Source organism: Anastrepha ludens, chromosome 3 (assembly GCF_028408465.1).
Source record: "Anastrepha ludens isolate Willacy chromosome 3, idAnaLude1.1, whole genome shotgun sequence".
Classification (NCBI taxonomy): Eukaryota; Metazoa; Arthropoda; class Insecta; order Diptera; family Tephritidae; genus Anastrepha; species Anastrepha ludens.
Genome location: NC_071499.1, coordinates 55,319,699 through 55,335,324, shown reverse-complemented (window position 1 = coordinate 55,335,324; position 15,626 = coordinate 55,319,699). Strand labels below are relative to the sequence as shown.

Genomic DNA, 15,626 nt, shown 5'->3' with positions numbered 1-15,626 from the left:
TTCGTAGTGAAATTTTATTTTGTTTTTATACGCACATTATTTTTAATCTTACTTACCCCTCTCCTTCTTTGCCCACAGTGAGTACAATTTCAAGCGCAACGAACGCATTATACGCTTCTTTGATAACTTTGAGTATGAATTGGGAGAGGAAGAGATGTGGCAAATATCAGAAAGCATAAAGCCGCGTGGCAGGCGGCCTGTACAAGCCTAAAGTGCACAGAGTGTAATCACAAAATCCACATATCCTGATAGAATACTCAATGAGACGGTAAAGAATCAGCAGCAGAGAACCCACATAAACATATTTGAGGTATATTTATCAAGAACCTGTGCACATTCGAGCCTGGAGCATAGCATTTAAAAAGCAGCAAACGAGCAAACAAAACAAAATAAAAAACATAAACAAAAAAAGAAACCATATTCACAGCTATTAAATAGTAATTAAATATTTCAAAGCACAGTTATAGATTACACCACTTGCTATCATAATCACATAGTGATAATCAGCATCATGCACTCATTGAAAGCACCTACACAATTCAATGCATCAAAAAAAGCAAAAAAAAAAATAAAAAATACTTAAAAACTGTGAAAACTGAAAATTTGCACAACAGTTTGAAAGTAGTGGTAACATTAAATATATTAGCAAAGTCATAATGAAAAATTAAATCAGCAAAAAATAAACTAGGAAATATATATATGCATATATTAAATCAATCGATGGAACAACAACAAGGCAAGAAACCAAAACCAAACCAAAATGCACCGACACAAACACAACGAAGTTATATGTATGTATGCATGTTTTTGTACACCCAATCAGTTTTATGTGAAGATATTTAATTGTCTCTTAACTGCAATGGCCAATCTATAAGACGATGGTGCTTCAACTAAACAAGCAATCAACGTGTATGTTTTTATTATTGTAAAGCAACTACAAATCAACGATTAATATTTGAACCGTCAAACACTTTATTAAGAAAATGTGAGGGCGACCGCTTAGCGACCCATAACGAAAGAACTTTAAAAGTTAGCTTTAGGTTTTATGAAAGTTGTAACTATGACTGTTGAGAATTATCTACCTATTTAATTTGAATGCCAATTGGTTTTGCTGCTTTAATGAGCCTTTAATGAAAGTCATAGCTAATGATTGCGGAATTACAGTTTAAGCTATCATTTAAATTGAAGTAAATGTCAAAAGTCTTCACAAAAATATCAAACAATCTAAAATCAAAGAGTGGTGTTTTGTGAGCAACTCAACTACAATTTTTTTGTGCTAACTAAATTTAAAAAATCTCACACGCAACAAAGTCATGTATGTGGTTTGAATCGAAATTATGACTTGACTGTTTGCTTAAGGAGAAACACCACTGTGAACGCGTGAAAATTAAGTGATTTACATGAATTTTTTTTTATAAGTAGGGATGATTATTTGAGGATCAGACAAATTATAATTTATTCAACATATATTCAACTATACTGACACAAATTTTTATTAAAAAATATTAAAAATTACAATTGTTATTAATATTAATGCAAGGACGTCATACAAAATTGATGCACCCTGGTGGCTACGATACAGCGGTGAAAAATCGTTTGAAAGCAAAAAACGAAAAAAATTCTTTATCTATACATCAATGGCTATCGTCGTACGTGGCGGTTTTTTTTTTATTTTTTAGAAAATGGTGCAGGTTTAAAAAAAAGAGATTGTATTTTTACCCTTTTTTTTGTTTTCGAAAGGTTTGAAAAAATATTAATATTTGGAATTAAAAAAAGGCTATGTACGACTGTAGCCAGCCAATACATGTAGAAAAATTAAAAAAAAAATTAAAATCGGTTCATAAGTCTTCGAGAAATCGAGGGCCCCGTGTTCAGAAAAGTCGTTTTGAGAAAAACGCGTTTAAAATTTTCATTGGCCTTCGTAACTCACTACCTGCACTTATTGTATTGGGTATAACTTCGTCGATTTTCATGATTTTAAGTTAATTTTTTTTACATATTTTTGAATATATCTACTTTAAGAAAATCCAAAAAAAAATCGATTTTTTTGAAAAATCATAGTGGTGTTCCCCCTTAATATTTTCCTTCATGTAGATTCAAACAGTATTGCTTGTATGTCAAATTGAAATTATATTTTAAAAGCAGATTTAGTTTTGTATCAATAATTTGTTATAATTTAATCAAAATAATTATTTAAATAAAATAGAAATTTAATGTACAACTTTTTAAAGCGCACTAAAATACAATAAAATAATCTCTTCTAGGCCCATATAAATTCTTAAACGCATAAGGGAAATATTTGATTGTGAATTTTGAATAACTTTAGATTTCAATCCGTAAACGTCAACGCAAGTTGTTAGCAATCTTATTGCACTTCACTTGTTATAAAGTACGAAGCAGTGTGAGCTTTCGCAATAAGTGTCAAGAGTGTTAGAAAACTAGGTTAGGTTAGGTTGATCTGACGGGCTGAAAGCCGTCACATAGACCTATGGGTCCTTAGTGTTACTAGATGGAGTTTGACCCTTACGTTTCCTTGTAGTAGGCCTCTTTTAATAAGCCTGCGTCTTTTGCGAGCCTAAGTAAGCTATCAAGCTCTAACTCGAGAGACATTCTAACTTCTCATATTGTAGAGCTCCAAAACATTTCATTCGGGTTCTAGCTAATGCCAGGCAGGAACATAGAAGGTGTTTAAGAAGTTCCCTCACTTCTAGTTCATTGCAAAATCTCCAGCTGTCATTGTTTGCAATTCCCATTTTGTAAAAGGACATATTTACGATTTCTAATTGAAATATTATTGTCAATGTTTTATAGTAGAATTTCGCGCGGTTTTATTATTATTTTTTTTTTAACATTCTAAGCCAGTAGCTTCTGTATTTACAGGAGACACTTTTTTAGAAAAAATGCAAAAAAGTTCAATTTGAGAATAAAGTGTTTAATGAAAATGTTTGTCAAAAAATTTCAACATGGGCTACCGAAAACAAGACATCAATAAAAGCGTTTTTTTCCTAATTGGTAAAATACTCGCTAGAATTCCACTACTAAACAAAACTGAAATGTGTTGAACTGTAACTTTATTCTTCCAAACTGGTACTGTCAGCATTATGTGGTAACTTTTCTTTCCAAAAATGCTTTAGAAAATTGTTATTAGGAAGAAATAAAATCTTTTATTAAACTATTGTTCCAATTTGCTCTTACTATCAGGTGTTTGTTTTTTTAGCTACGTGAGAACTATCGATATCCATAACTGTGGTCTGGCAGCTGAGAATGGCAAAAATAGTTGCCAAAAATTCATCAGCTAAACATCAAAACTTTTGATTCCAACAACAACAATTTGTAGACATGTGTTATTGCTTATTATAAAATGTAATATTGAGTTTAGACATCCTTTACTCCAATACGAGTTGAAAGAAAGAAATATAGATAGAAATAAAATAAAATAATTCAAATTTCGCATGCGTATTGCTGCCATAATTTTTTGCAACCTCAGTAGACGTCGCTTAAGGATTTACGCAAGGCGCAATTATTAAAGGTGGTGGCACTAGACCAACAACAATGTTTTGTACGTTTCATTGTCACGGCAAAGTATTCTAAAAATAGAAAACAAAAAATTAATTCACCTTGTCTTATTCTGTGCTGACATGGACACAGCGAAAGAAAAAACAAAAACAAATCAGCTAATTTACCAACACCGCCTTTAATAGATTCGCCTTGGATTCACCACAGCTGTCTATTACCAGCAGCGAAATGCGCAATTAAATGAACTATTGGTTTTCTTTGCCTTTACTTCATGCCATGAATAATAAATAAACGAGCCAAAAATGCTAAATTATTCTATCAAACCAATTTCTATGAAGAAAATCTTGTCAAAACAGTTGTTGTTGTTGTTGTAGCAGCATAAACATTCCCCGTGCATATACGAGGAATGCTGCTGAAGTGACAGTCCTTGGCCGGATATAAATCCGGGTCGTTCCGGTTACGTAGAACCGACTGTCGTGGGAACGCTGTCAAAACAGTCTTGATTGTAAATTTTGCAGCTAATCTGCCATATGTGAATGGGTACATTCATTCTTGTTTATTTATTGCTAATCACCGCATATGGGAACGTTCTTTAACAATCGATTTATTACAATATTCAAGCCCCCATTGACGCCATACGGCTAGATTTATTAGAAAAAGTTGACAAACATTGGACTAATCGAATAACTCGTAGCCGCGGCAGATATTTGCCGGATATCATACTCAAAAAATAAATGCCATGAAATTATCTACAAGATTATAATTAAAAAAATCCAAATAATATCTATTATGCATTATCCTTTTAAGTTCTCATGTTCGTGAAAAAACACCCGATACTATCTGGAAGCATGTGCTAATTGGCTGAAAATTACTACTCTTGTATTTATAATAAACTATTAGTTGCGTTATGCAAGGTTATGAAATTTTAATTCTCTGCTTCTCTTTGTACATACATAGGTACATATACATACATATATATAATAATGAATTAAAACAAAAAACAACTCTGCATCCACAGCCAGATTGTATAGCAAAATGCATGCATGCAAATTCATGTAGCAATAACAATGCACTTAGCACTTCCAGAAGAGAAACAAAACTAACTGTTTTGTACATATTTAACAGATGTACCATATGTAAGTGTGTATGTATGTTCGGTGAGTTACTGCAGTTAAATGCTCTAAATACAGATTGTATATAATTTTTTTAAGCTACTACAAAATTTCAAAAACCTTTTTGTACGCCTTTGCCAGATATGACGTTTATATTGAATTTACATAATTTTTTAAGTCGATAGCTAAACACAAAAAGCTTGCGCACACACAACAACTTCACCGCAAGCACTGCTAAAACTACTAATACACTAAACTATGGTAAATGAATATAAAGAAGACTGTCCTAGGGTATAAATTAAATAATTGTACTGCATCGTATTGTGCTAGTTTGTTATTGCTTTGCTGATGTAACCAAAAAGCATAGCATGGCATGGCATGGCACGGTGAGTAAAGCTACATTGTAATGCAGTATTTGCAATGTTGGTATTGTTAATGCGAGTTAATGTTTATGAAAAGCATAGAAAATGAAGTGTTAATTTTTTTCGTTAAGCGCAAAAAAAGGAAAACAAATACATTGGCATGCAATAACAAAACAAAAACACTGGTAAAATGCATTTTGTATACCTACATATTTGTTTAAGTGAAATTTCTGCAATGAAAATATTTTATTTATGTTAAATCTATTTAAGTTGCATGTTTTTGTATATTAATTTCTAACTATGCATAAATAAAATATATGTAAAAATTATGTAAAACATAGAACATAACATGTATGTATATGTATGTAATAAGTAAATAACGCTATTGCAAGTCGAGCCATCATAGCTGTCCCTTTCCTTCAATCATTTCTGAAAAATAAGAAGTATATTTTCGATTGTCTTAACTAATTGTTGTAAAAACGCTTATGTGCCTAATAGAGTAAATACAAAAACAAAAACAAAACTTTACTATACTTTAATTCCATTGCTATATGAAATGTACTTGTACTCTATTTATCACCAAATATAATGCGTATGTACGTACATATCGCCCATTTTTTTCAATTTTCGTCATAAACCAGAAAAACAATTTTGTTTAGATACAGCGTACAGAAATTAGGTATGTTCATGTAAAAATTAACCAGTAACTTAATTTCCGAGAATGCCGCCCCAAAGAGAAAAATATCAAGAGAAGTACATGAATGCAAACCAGTAAGAATTTTCAAGTTTTACATACAGCTAACTAAGTTGTTGGTGTTATAAACCACAAAAATTGAAAAAGTATGCAGTCAAGCTACCTGGTGTTAAGGGGTTATATACAGTTAGAAGGCCGAAAAAAAGTGAATTTTCTAGAATTTTTTCTGAGAAAACTTCTAAATTTATTGATCTAAAAATTTGTACACTTTTATCTTTTAACTGTATTTTAAGACTTAGTGTTAGTAAATATATTTATTTGGAAAAGAGCTACAACCGATCTCCGGGAGCTCCTCTCAAAAACGGCGTTTGGCGGTGACCACTATATCTCTGAACTGGATCCTCGGAAATTAAAAAACCGAACAGATTTCGTTAAAGTAATGTTAAATGTAGTAATTAATCGAAGGAATAAGCAAAATAAATTTTGTTGACAATACGGCGGTTTCTCAAAAAAAAAATCGATTTTTGACCAAAATTTCGGCCTTAAATTGTTTATAAAAAAAAATATTTATCGATGAGAAAAAATCTTCGATTAATCACTAGAAAATATATTTAAGAAGTTCGTGTTAAAATTTGAGACCAATCGGTTTAGCCGTTTTCGTGTAATGTTGGTCACCGGCTTTGAAAACACCATTTTGAGAAAAACGCGTTTAAAGTTTGAAAAGCACTTTACCAGCACTCTGAAACGCCTTTTCAAATTTGCGTGTAACCTCGAAAATATTCACCGGAACAATATTAAATTTTCAGTGTGTATTCATAAATAGATACATATGTATATGTACATCAGAAAATAAAATAAAATAAAAATAGTTTTTTGAAAATTCTAACTGTTCATAACCCCATAAATGAAAAAAAAAAAATAAATAAAATGCAAAAGAACGAGTTTAGCATCACAAAGCATATTTTGTCCATAACAATTTGCTTTCTTCATCGCTGTCAGATGAAGAACATCGCATTAGCAATTGTAAATATTGTTATGACAATCACAGCTTCCTTCATATTTCCCTTGCTTTCGTCTATGCATCTAATGTAAATATGTTACCAAATTAGTTATTAACCAAGAAGCATAAAACATAAGATACCTTCAATGCTTTCGATTTGCATTTCGGAAACTGCAGCAACGGTGCCAGTCACCAGGCTGCGGTTCAGAAGTATATATGTACATATGTATATACCTCTATATCATTGGCCGATTCAATTGAAAAACATATTCCCTGTTGAATAACGTATATGACTTCCAATAAACTTTATAAATTTTATCTGAAATATATTTACTTACATTCTCCATTTTAATCGCAATTTGTATTTAAATTTAGAACTTTGACTCAATTGGCAAATTTTAATTCGCGTTTTTGTTTTTACTTTGCGATCAGCTGTTTCTCTCACTTGCAAATTCTTACAAGTAAAATTTGATCCAGTAAAAACTTGCAACTTCCCCTCAAAATGAAGTGCCATTTTGCTCTGTCACTTTCCCCTACCTTGCAAGTTTTTTGCATACATGAACACCAACAATTGGTACAAATTATATACAGATCTATTACCACAAGCTCTTCTTTTGCGTTGTGTTTTGATATCTATTAAATAACAGTACTTCATTAGATAAAAATATGTCTTTACTTCTAGTTAGGGAGACATAGCAAAATGAAAACTTTGAAGCCGTTTTTCTCAACTTTTTTTGGTTTTTTGAGTTGTGACGCTATTAAAGTAAATGAGCGATATATGTATAAGTATGTACGCGTATACTAGTGTGCTAATTTTTTTTCTAGATGTATTTCATTTGAAAATTCTTATAATTCTAAAAGTGCATTACTTCATATTTATTTATTTAATTTTATTTCCAATTGGCCGAAAATGCAATGCAGAAATATGTTTTCAGCTGTAGTGCAATTTCTAAAAACCACTTACTTATTACGTAAATAAATAAAGAAAGAACAAGCAAAGCATCATATTATGTATTAGCAACTACTTACTTATATATAAACCATACAAATAATGTATCAAATGGAACGCTGCAGTGATCCAGTGTTTGTAATTATCCATTAAGTATGAATTAATTTTATTTTATTAATATTTAAAGTAAATATATATACATAAAAGAAAAATACAATAACTAAAAACTATTTATGAAATAACTTTACAAAATAAATGTACACATATTTTCCTTCGAAAGCTCTCTTTCTCTTTTTTTACTTTTTAATGGCGACCAACAAGCAGACCAGCAAGCAGACAAATGTGTTTTTAGGCACTAGAATAGGTATGTACCGTATTTTTCCGAAAATAAGACATCCTCCGAAAATAAGCCATAGTTAAAATAATGTGACAAAAAGAATTCGTTAACAATGAGTACAAAATGAAGGAGCTATTCCGTCGAGTACAAAAAGTCAATCGTGGAAAACTCCAGTGTATGTATTTTGTAAAGAGAAGATGCTGGATCTACGTATGGTTCGTAAATGGCGTGCAGACTACGATTTCCTGTGTCAACTGGTGGACCAAGGAAATGAGAAAAAACGCAGAGTTGGATCAGGTCGGTAGCCGTTATTTTCTGAGTTGAAAGATTGCATCTGGGAATGGATGGATTGCAGGCAGGAGAGCAATAGCTTTGGTTGTGCGCAGGTCTGATATTGAAAAATTGCCGTTAAAACAGCAATTGAATTTGATATATCCACAGAAGAATTTAAAGCATCGTCATACTGGTTGGGCAACTTCCTTAAACTATATGAATTGTCTCTAACAGAGATCAAAAACATGGTTTAATCTGGAAGACAATGCAATTGTTAAGGGGCCCCGGTGATCAAGAAATTTCAAAAAATCGACTTTTTGTTTATTCGGTATTTCGAGAGTATAGTATCTTAAAAATATACTGTGAAATTTTCATGCGGAAATTCTCAATATTATAGCTTCTACAGCCCATTAACAAGGTAGAGAGCGGTCCGCACGCTCCTGTACCTCAAACTTTAACCTCGTTGATCTCGAAACGACTTTTTTCGGCACGGCGGGGATGAAAACAAAAGAACTATTCAACCGAATCACTTGAAATTTGGATATGTTGTTCACAACATTTATCGCTATCATCGGAAGTAGAATCATAATTTTATTTCAATAATTTCCTATTTATTAAACATAGAAAGTAGTGAAAAACCCGATTTTACGAACTTTTTTTCAAAAGTGCGCCATTTTGTCATTTTTTCATTTTTTCGATTTGTTCTAGTTCCGACTATAACTGCACTCTTTCTAATGAAGAATCTTCTTGAATTTTGTGTTTCAGATGAGTAGAAGTCTCGAAATCATCTACGCCGTCCGGGTTCGATTTTTCGAGAGGGTCATCTTCAGCGGCATTTTTATAATAATAAATATTGTTTCAAAAGTAAAAAAAAAAAAATTTTTATACGAGTGCTCAATAAACGTACTAATAAGCCCGAAAAGTTGAAACATCGTTTTTTAAATTTTTAATGGCAAAAAAAAAATCGTGAAAATAGGTGAAATTTTCGTGCTCTAGACCACCAGGTACCCTTAAGCGTGCACTTGCGTTTAAGTTTTTTGTTGATGGCATCGATTTTTTAAAATACCAACTCTCCAACATGATTGCTATGGATGAGACCGCGGTATTCCTATGCCAAGGAGCTCAAACGATAGTTCACCACAAGGCTTCTTCAATTCAATTTACGTTCCTTCTACCGGCTATTCGTCTAGATGGCAAGAAAATATCGCAATTTTTAATCACTAATGGTAAGAAAGACTAGATTCTACGTGTTTCAGGAATTTATGTAATTGAAAGTGAAACAGCCTGGTGCACCCAATCAGTCATAAGAAATGGGGATTGATTTTATGCTGCAACCACTATTGAGGGGTCAGAATAGAGGTTTAATAGTTTGGGACTCAACCAGTACTCACCTCACAGACAGTCCTCACCGCGCTAAAGGCATGAATAACTTTCTTGCGGAGAGGAAGATTGATCAAATAATGATTCCGCTAGGAATGACTGGTTACCTCCAGACACTTGACATTGCAATTAACAAGCCATTCAATGATGATTTGCGGATGGAAATCAATGAATTGAGAAGCAGTTGTGAATTGGGTAAAAAATGCATGGGACAAAATAACTGATAGTGATGTTTCCAATGCACTACGAACAGGCTACTTAGACAAGAAGTATTCATTTAAAGATCGATATATCGCAGAGAGAGATTTGGTTACCACCAGCTGAAGCGACTAACCACCAGGCCGGACTAAACTTACTACTACTAGCATTGCCCAGTGAGCAAAGTCAAGCAAGTAATCAAAACGAAATTAACATCTTAATTGGGAATTATCTCAGGAATAATGAAGTGCAACTGTTGCAAATTGACAACTAGACTTAGAAAAAAATTGGCGCGTACACTTCTGTTAGATGGGAGGGACCTACAGTTTTAAGCCAACTTCGAACGGCAGATATTTTTTATGCGGACCTTTTTCGTGACAGAAATAAACTATTGCCTGCCGAGGGGCGACCGCTACATTGTTAATAATTATTCTATCATTTGATGTTTTACGCACGGAAATTCGAGCCTACCTACGTACTCGTGAAAAGTAGTCACGTTCGAACCCATTCAAATACGGCGATCCCCCGGTACAGCTAAAAATGGCAGTTAATATCTACTGTGAATGAAAAATAATGCAACTTTTCAAGAGAAGAACAAGAGAGACTGGACAGTCTGACATTCCCACGACAGTCGGTTCTACGTAACCGGAACGATCAGGATTTATATCACTTCAGCAACATTCCACGTATATGTATGAAGAATGTTTATACTGCTACAACAGCAGCAACAACAGAGGCTGGATGCAATGCTAGTTTGCACTAACACGTTCGAAATGACATTAATTGTTTTGATATTTCGGATCAGTTTGAGAAATTACAATTTAAGATTTTTTAAAATAAATAATTATTTCTTAGCATCAGCGCAGCTAATACCCATATTTGTTGCCTGCGATTCATCTTTTACTAAAAAAACTATCCAATGCACAAATCAGCGGTCCTCTAATCCGCGTAGCAACCATCTGTCACACTCAAATTTTAATCACAATTAATCCCGATTTATACCGCCGTCTGTCTAGGCTGTACAAGGCCTCTTCCGAAACGCATCACGATTCACGTATGCGCACAACTGGCAACGCTGCGGATTTGACATATCATGCAACTAATATACACTCCAAATACACTCTGTCTAATGGAAGCGCGACTGGCAAAATTCAAACTTAGAGTTCCGTTATAAAAAAATGTAAATGCCTTTTCATAATGCGCGTTGTGCAATTTGTTAGGTGAAAAATTTAGAAAGCGTACGTTATTTTTACAAAATTAATTGCGAGTATAAAAAACGATTTGAAGTATTGTTTCTATATACACACAAACTAACTCCAAAAATTTCAGATAATTTTCAGATTTCAATAAATAAATGAGTGTAATGGTATACCGAAGTTAAAAACTTTGACGACTTCCCTGGATTAGGCCCCAAAAAAAATACCTCTCCAAAGCAAAATCAGAAGATTATTGTTTAGTTTCTGAGAAACCCAAACTTATTGTTGCGTGAAGCTGAAGCAGCTTTAAGGAAAAGTGGTATGAATGTCTGTCAGTGCAGAAGACCTCAAATTCCGGAGCAAATTGAAAAAAAAAACGCTGCTGTCATTATCACACATTAAAAAAAAGGTTTGCATGGGTTAAAGCAAATTCCTTTTGGGCAAATAGTTGCATATGTACATCGATTCTAGTGTTCTGCTGGTAATCGACAATTTCAACGCACTGCTAGGGCCTCCGCACACGGGTCGTATCGCCATCGTAGCGTATGCGATAAAATGTGCGCGAGGCATACGCTTCATTGCCGCAGACTTGTGTTCAAATGGCAAACCGCACATAGGTGTTCAGCTACTCGTACTCGTCCAAGGCGAATTTATTATTTATTATAATAAATCCACCTTGTACTCGTCACTGCAAGCATGCAGCAGGACGTTTATCCTACAGCAGAGTCGTCAAATGTCCTGTACGTTTGTAGTTTGTTTTTGATTTTCAGTGTTAGTTTTTGTTCTTGAATAGTCGGCTTCAATATTACTACAAGCTCTTTAAAAGCATTTTTAGACATTCTGTAAAATATCTGAAATTTATAATCATTGTAATCATTTGTGTAAGCAAAAGTCTGAAATTTCTAATCATCATCTTCTAACTCCCTTGTGGCAATGAATAATCTGCCTTTTGAGTTATTCCTAATGTCCGGATGCACCCGATGGAGGAGATAATACAATAAAATAAATTCCGCTTCATCTCTCGACATATTGACAACTCGTACCTACTTGTACGATAGCTAGTTGCAAGCAAGCGTGTCGTCATCGGCGCTACATTAAAAAATAATGTGCCGCTGACGTTCCGTGTGCGAAGGCCTTTAACCATCCAGGTAAGATTCATGTTTTAGGCTGATTCTCCGAAAAAAGGAATTAACCGTTTATTTGTGTTTACTGCCAATTTGAATACAGTTTTGATGAATAACATTAACCGTCAGCTGTAAAGGTGTTTGGAAGAAGTAGCTAACCCTGGATTTCGCAAGAAGACAACAATCTCAGGTATCGAAGCCGAAGGTGTGTAGAGTGGAAACAACAAAATGGTATTGAAATGTTGAATTAGGCTTCACAGTCTCCTAATGTCAACCCTATTTAAAATGTGTGTGCAAAAACTCAAGGGAAAACAAATATGGACGGCCACGCAGTTATCAAGGCAAAGTAAGTTGACTTAGTCGATGAGCTCCACAAATTGCTCAGAAATTAAAACAAAATTCATATGTACAGTGAGTCAATAAAGTTTAAGTACACCTTGTTATTTCTTACAAACACTAAGAATTAGCATAGTTATGTTAAAAAAAACTTCATGCAATATCTTTGTATCATTAAAAGAGTACATTGTTGTCATGAAAACCGGTTTTTTTGTTGTCCCCTCAATGAGCGCTAAAATTACGCAAAAAAAGTTTAAGTACAACACGCAAATTTGTATTGTTGCGTTGTTGTTTTTGTAAAAATAACGGATTTAAATTTGTTTGGGTGTTAGCAAACAAGTGTAGAAATGCGTTTGAAGCATTTTATTATTGATAATTTGTATACAGGCGCTACTTCAAAGTGGGCGAAATGGGAAAAGGTAAAGAAATATCGATGGAAATAAGAAAACTGATCATCAAATTGTATTTGGAAAAAAAATCATTGCGTGAAATTGGAAGAATTGTTGGAAAAACACATTCTACCGTACAAAATATTATTAACTTTCACAACAGCAATGGAAATGTGCAAAAAAAAACCACGTTCTGGTGGCCCAAAAAAAATTTCCGAACGGGAAAAGAGATATATTTTGAATGCCATAAAAGCTGATCCCAAAAAATCTGCTCCAAAAATACGTGGTGAATTGCTACAAGGAACTGCAACAAGCGTCAATCCTCAGACCATTAGAAATGTACTTCATAAAGCTGGTTGCAATGGAAGAGTTCTACGTAGAAACCCTCTAATATCACCTATTAATAAAAAAAAACGTTTGGATTTTGCAAAGGAGCACTTAGAAAAGCCAGATTCCTTTTGGGATAACGTATTATTTAGCGATGAATCTAAATATAATATTTATGGACCGGATGGAGCGACAAAAATATGGAGAAAGCCTAATGAGGAGATGCAGATAAAAAATTTAATACCGACTGTCAAACACGGTGGCGGTAACATAATGATTTGGGGGTGTATGGCGGCAGCTGGTGTGGGTAAAATGGTCTTTATTGAAACTACTATGGATAAGCATTCATATCTAAGCATTTTACGCAGCACCCTTAAGCAAAGTGCAACGCAATTGGGGCTCGATGAAATTACATTTCTTTTTCAGCAGGATAACGACCCCAAACACACATCATATTTAGTTAAGGAATGGCTCCTTTACAACTGCAAACAACTGCATACTCCCCCACAATCACCGGACCTAAATCCCATTGAACATGTCTGGGACTTGTTAGAAAAAAGAATTCGGAAACATAATATAACCTCAAAGGGATCGCTTAAAAATGCGTTATCAGAGGAGTGGGGCAAAATCGCAGAAAATCACACTAAAAGGTTAGTAAGAAGCATGCGTAGACGCTTACAAGCTGTTATCGATACAGGTGGAGGACCAACAAAATATTAATTTAATCCACGTTTTTTGCTTTTGTTCTTTTTTTAATATTATTTATAAAGTGTACTTAAACTTTTTTATGTGAAATCACGATAGTGCAAAGTTTTTTGTTTATTATTTTTTAAAGCTAGTATGTAATGAATTGAAAAGAATGATTTTATGTTCCTTACTTTATTTACAATGTGAAATATACAAGCTATTATAAATTTTTATGTAAATTGAATGAAACATATGAATTTGTTTATCTGACAGATGTGTGTACTTAAACTTTATTGACTCACTGTATATCGCTCATTTGCTGCAACGTCGTCATAACTCAAAAATCGCAAAATTTTAGTTAACATCACTAATATATCGGAAATAATATGTTTGATCAACTGACAAAGTGTTATATCCGAAGTTTTAACATTTCACGCAGCATCGCGATAGATGCCTTTCGCTCTAATTACATATCCTATTGCGTCGTATTTGCAACAACGTATTATCTCAGTTGTGCGTCGGCTTTTGTGTGGTTAACATCGTGAAGTTCTCTAGAAAAGTGTCATATTTCGTTTTGCGACAATATTAGTAAAAGGTAAGTTGACTTTTATATCTCTTTCTCTATCGTGTATATTGCATTATTTTAAAAATTTGAGTGAATTCCAGTAGTGATTTTGAGTGTTATGACGTTTTTGCAGAAAATAATAATTTTTATTTCAGTGGTGGGAATGGCTTTAAAAAAACAAGATGGAAAGGGTAAAAAATGCCAGATAAAAAGTACATCAACAGTGAATTTTGTTGAAATGAAATCAGACTCATTTAGCTCCAGCTCATTTTCTGAGGATGATGACGATTCCGTACGTGATACCACATACATTCCACCCTATATTGTCAGTAAGAGTAACAGTCACTGCGAACCAAATTCAACATCAGACAGTTCTGAGGCTAACACAACCGGTGTCGAAACTCCGATGATTTTAACGAGTCCACTAAAAAAAAAAATGTAAAGCGTAAACGAAATGAGAGGAAAAGGGGTAAGAAATGAAAACAAAAAGTTGAGAAATAGTAGAAAAGAATACAAAATGAGGTCTACGTGTCAAAAAATTCGAAAATAGAGAAAAATTTAACCTCCATGTACAGAGAAGTGTAAGCGAAAATGTTTTGAAAAATTTACAGAGGAACGGATGGGAATTTTTAGATCATACTGGGATTTGGCTATGTTCGAAAAACAGCGACTATTTATTCAGAATAGTATGGAGCTCATTCAGTCTAAATATCGTTATGTGCGCGAAGGTGCTACGAGAAAGAAGAGGGAAAATAATAATGGCATAAGAGCATTTTATACAAAACCTCAGATAGCGGACCGCAAAAAAAAGATCTGCTAGAATTGATACAGAAAAATCACATTCCTAAGTATTATAGACCTTTTTACGAGCAATTGTAATCCTTATTCAATTCATTTTTTTATTTAAAATGAATATTATTTTTTACATGAATTTATGTTTCTTAATTTTTGTACCTGAAGTAATATGTTAATTATTATGTTACAATAAAATATGCAATGAATGCAATAAATTTTATTTAATATCCATATTTTTTCTCCTATAATGTTTAGTAAGGTGCAAATATAATACAGGCACAAGTCAGAATTTGCAATAGGTTTTCAGCTTTAAAACTTTTTGTTATTTGCAGTAACGTCACAATTTTAATTATGTCAGACCATAAAACCTATTTTTGCAGCAACAA

At 33.3% G+C, this 15,626-nt stretch overlaps 1 protein-coding gene across 5 annotated transcripts in view; it reads left to right on the top strand.

The window, feature by feature from the left end:
* LOC128857994 (guanine nucleotide-releasing factor 2) overlaps nt 1-5,919 on the top strand; it is a 97,514-nt gene extending 91,595 nt beyond the window's left edge. For all 5 annotated transcript variants that reach the window (XM_054093878.1, XM_054093877.1, XM_054093876.1 and 2 more), the window contains one exon: nt 79-5,919. In XM_054093878.1, the coding sequence (XP_053949853.1) occupies nt 79-211 (133 nt within the window). In that variant the 3' untranslated portion in view covers nt 212-5,919. The remainder of the gene's footprint in view (nt 1-78) is intronic.
* The last annotated feature ends 9,707 nt before the right edge of the window (nt 5,920-15,626 follow it).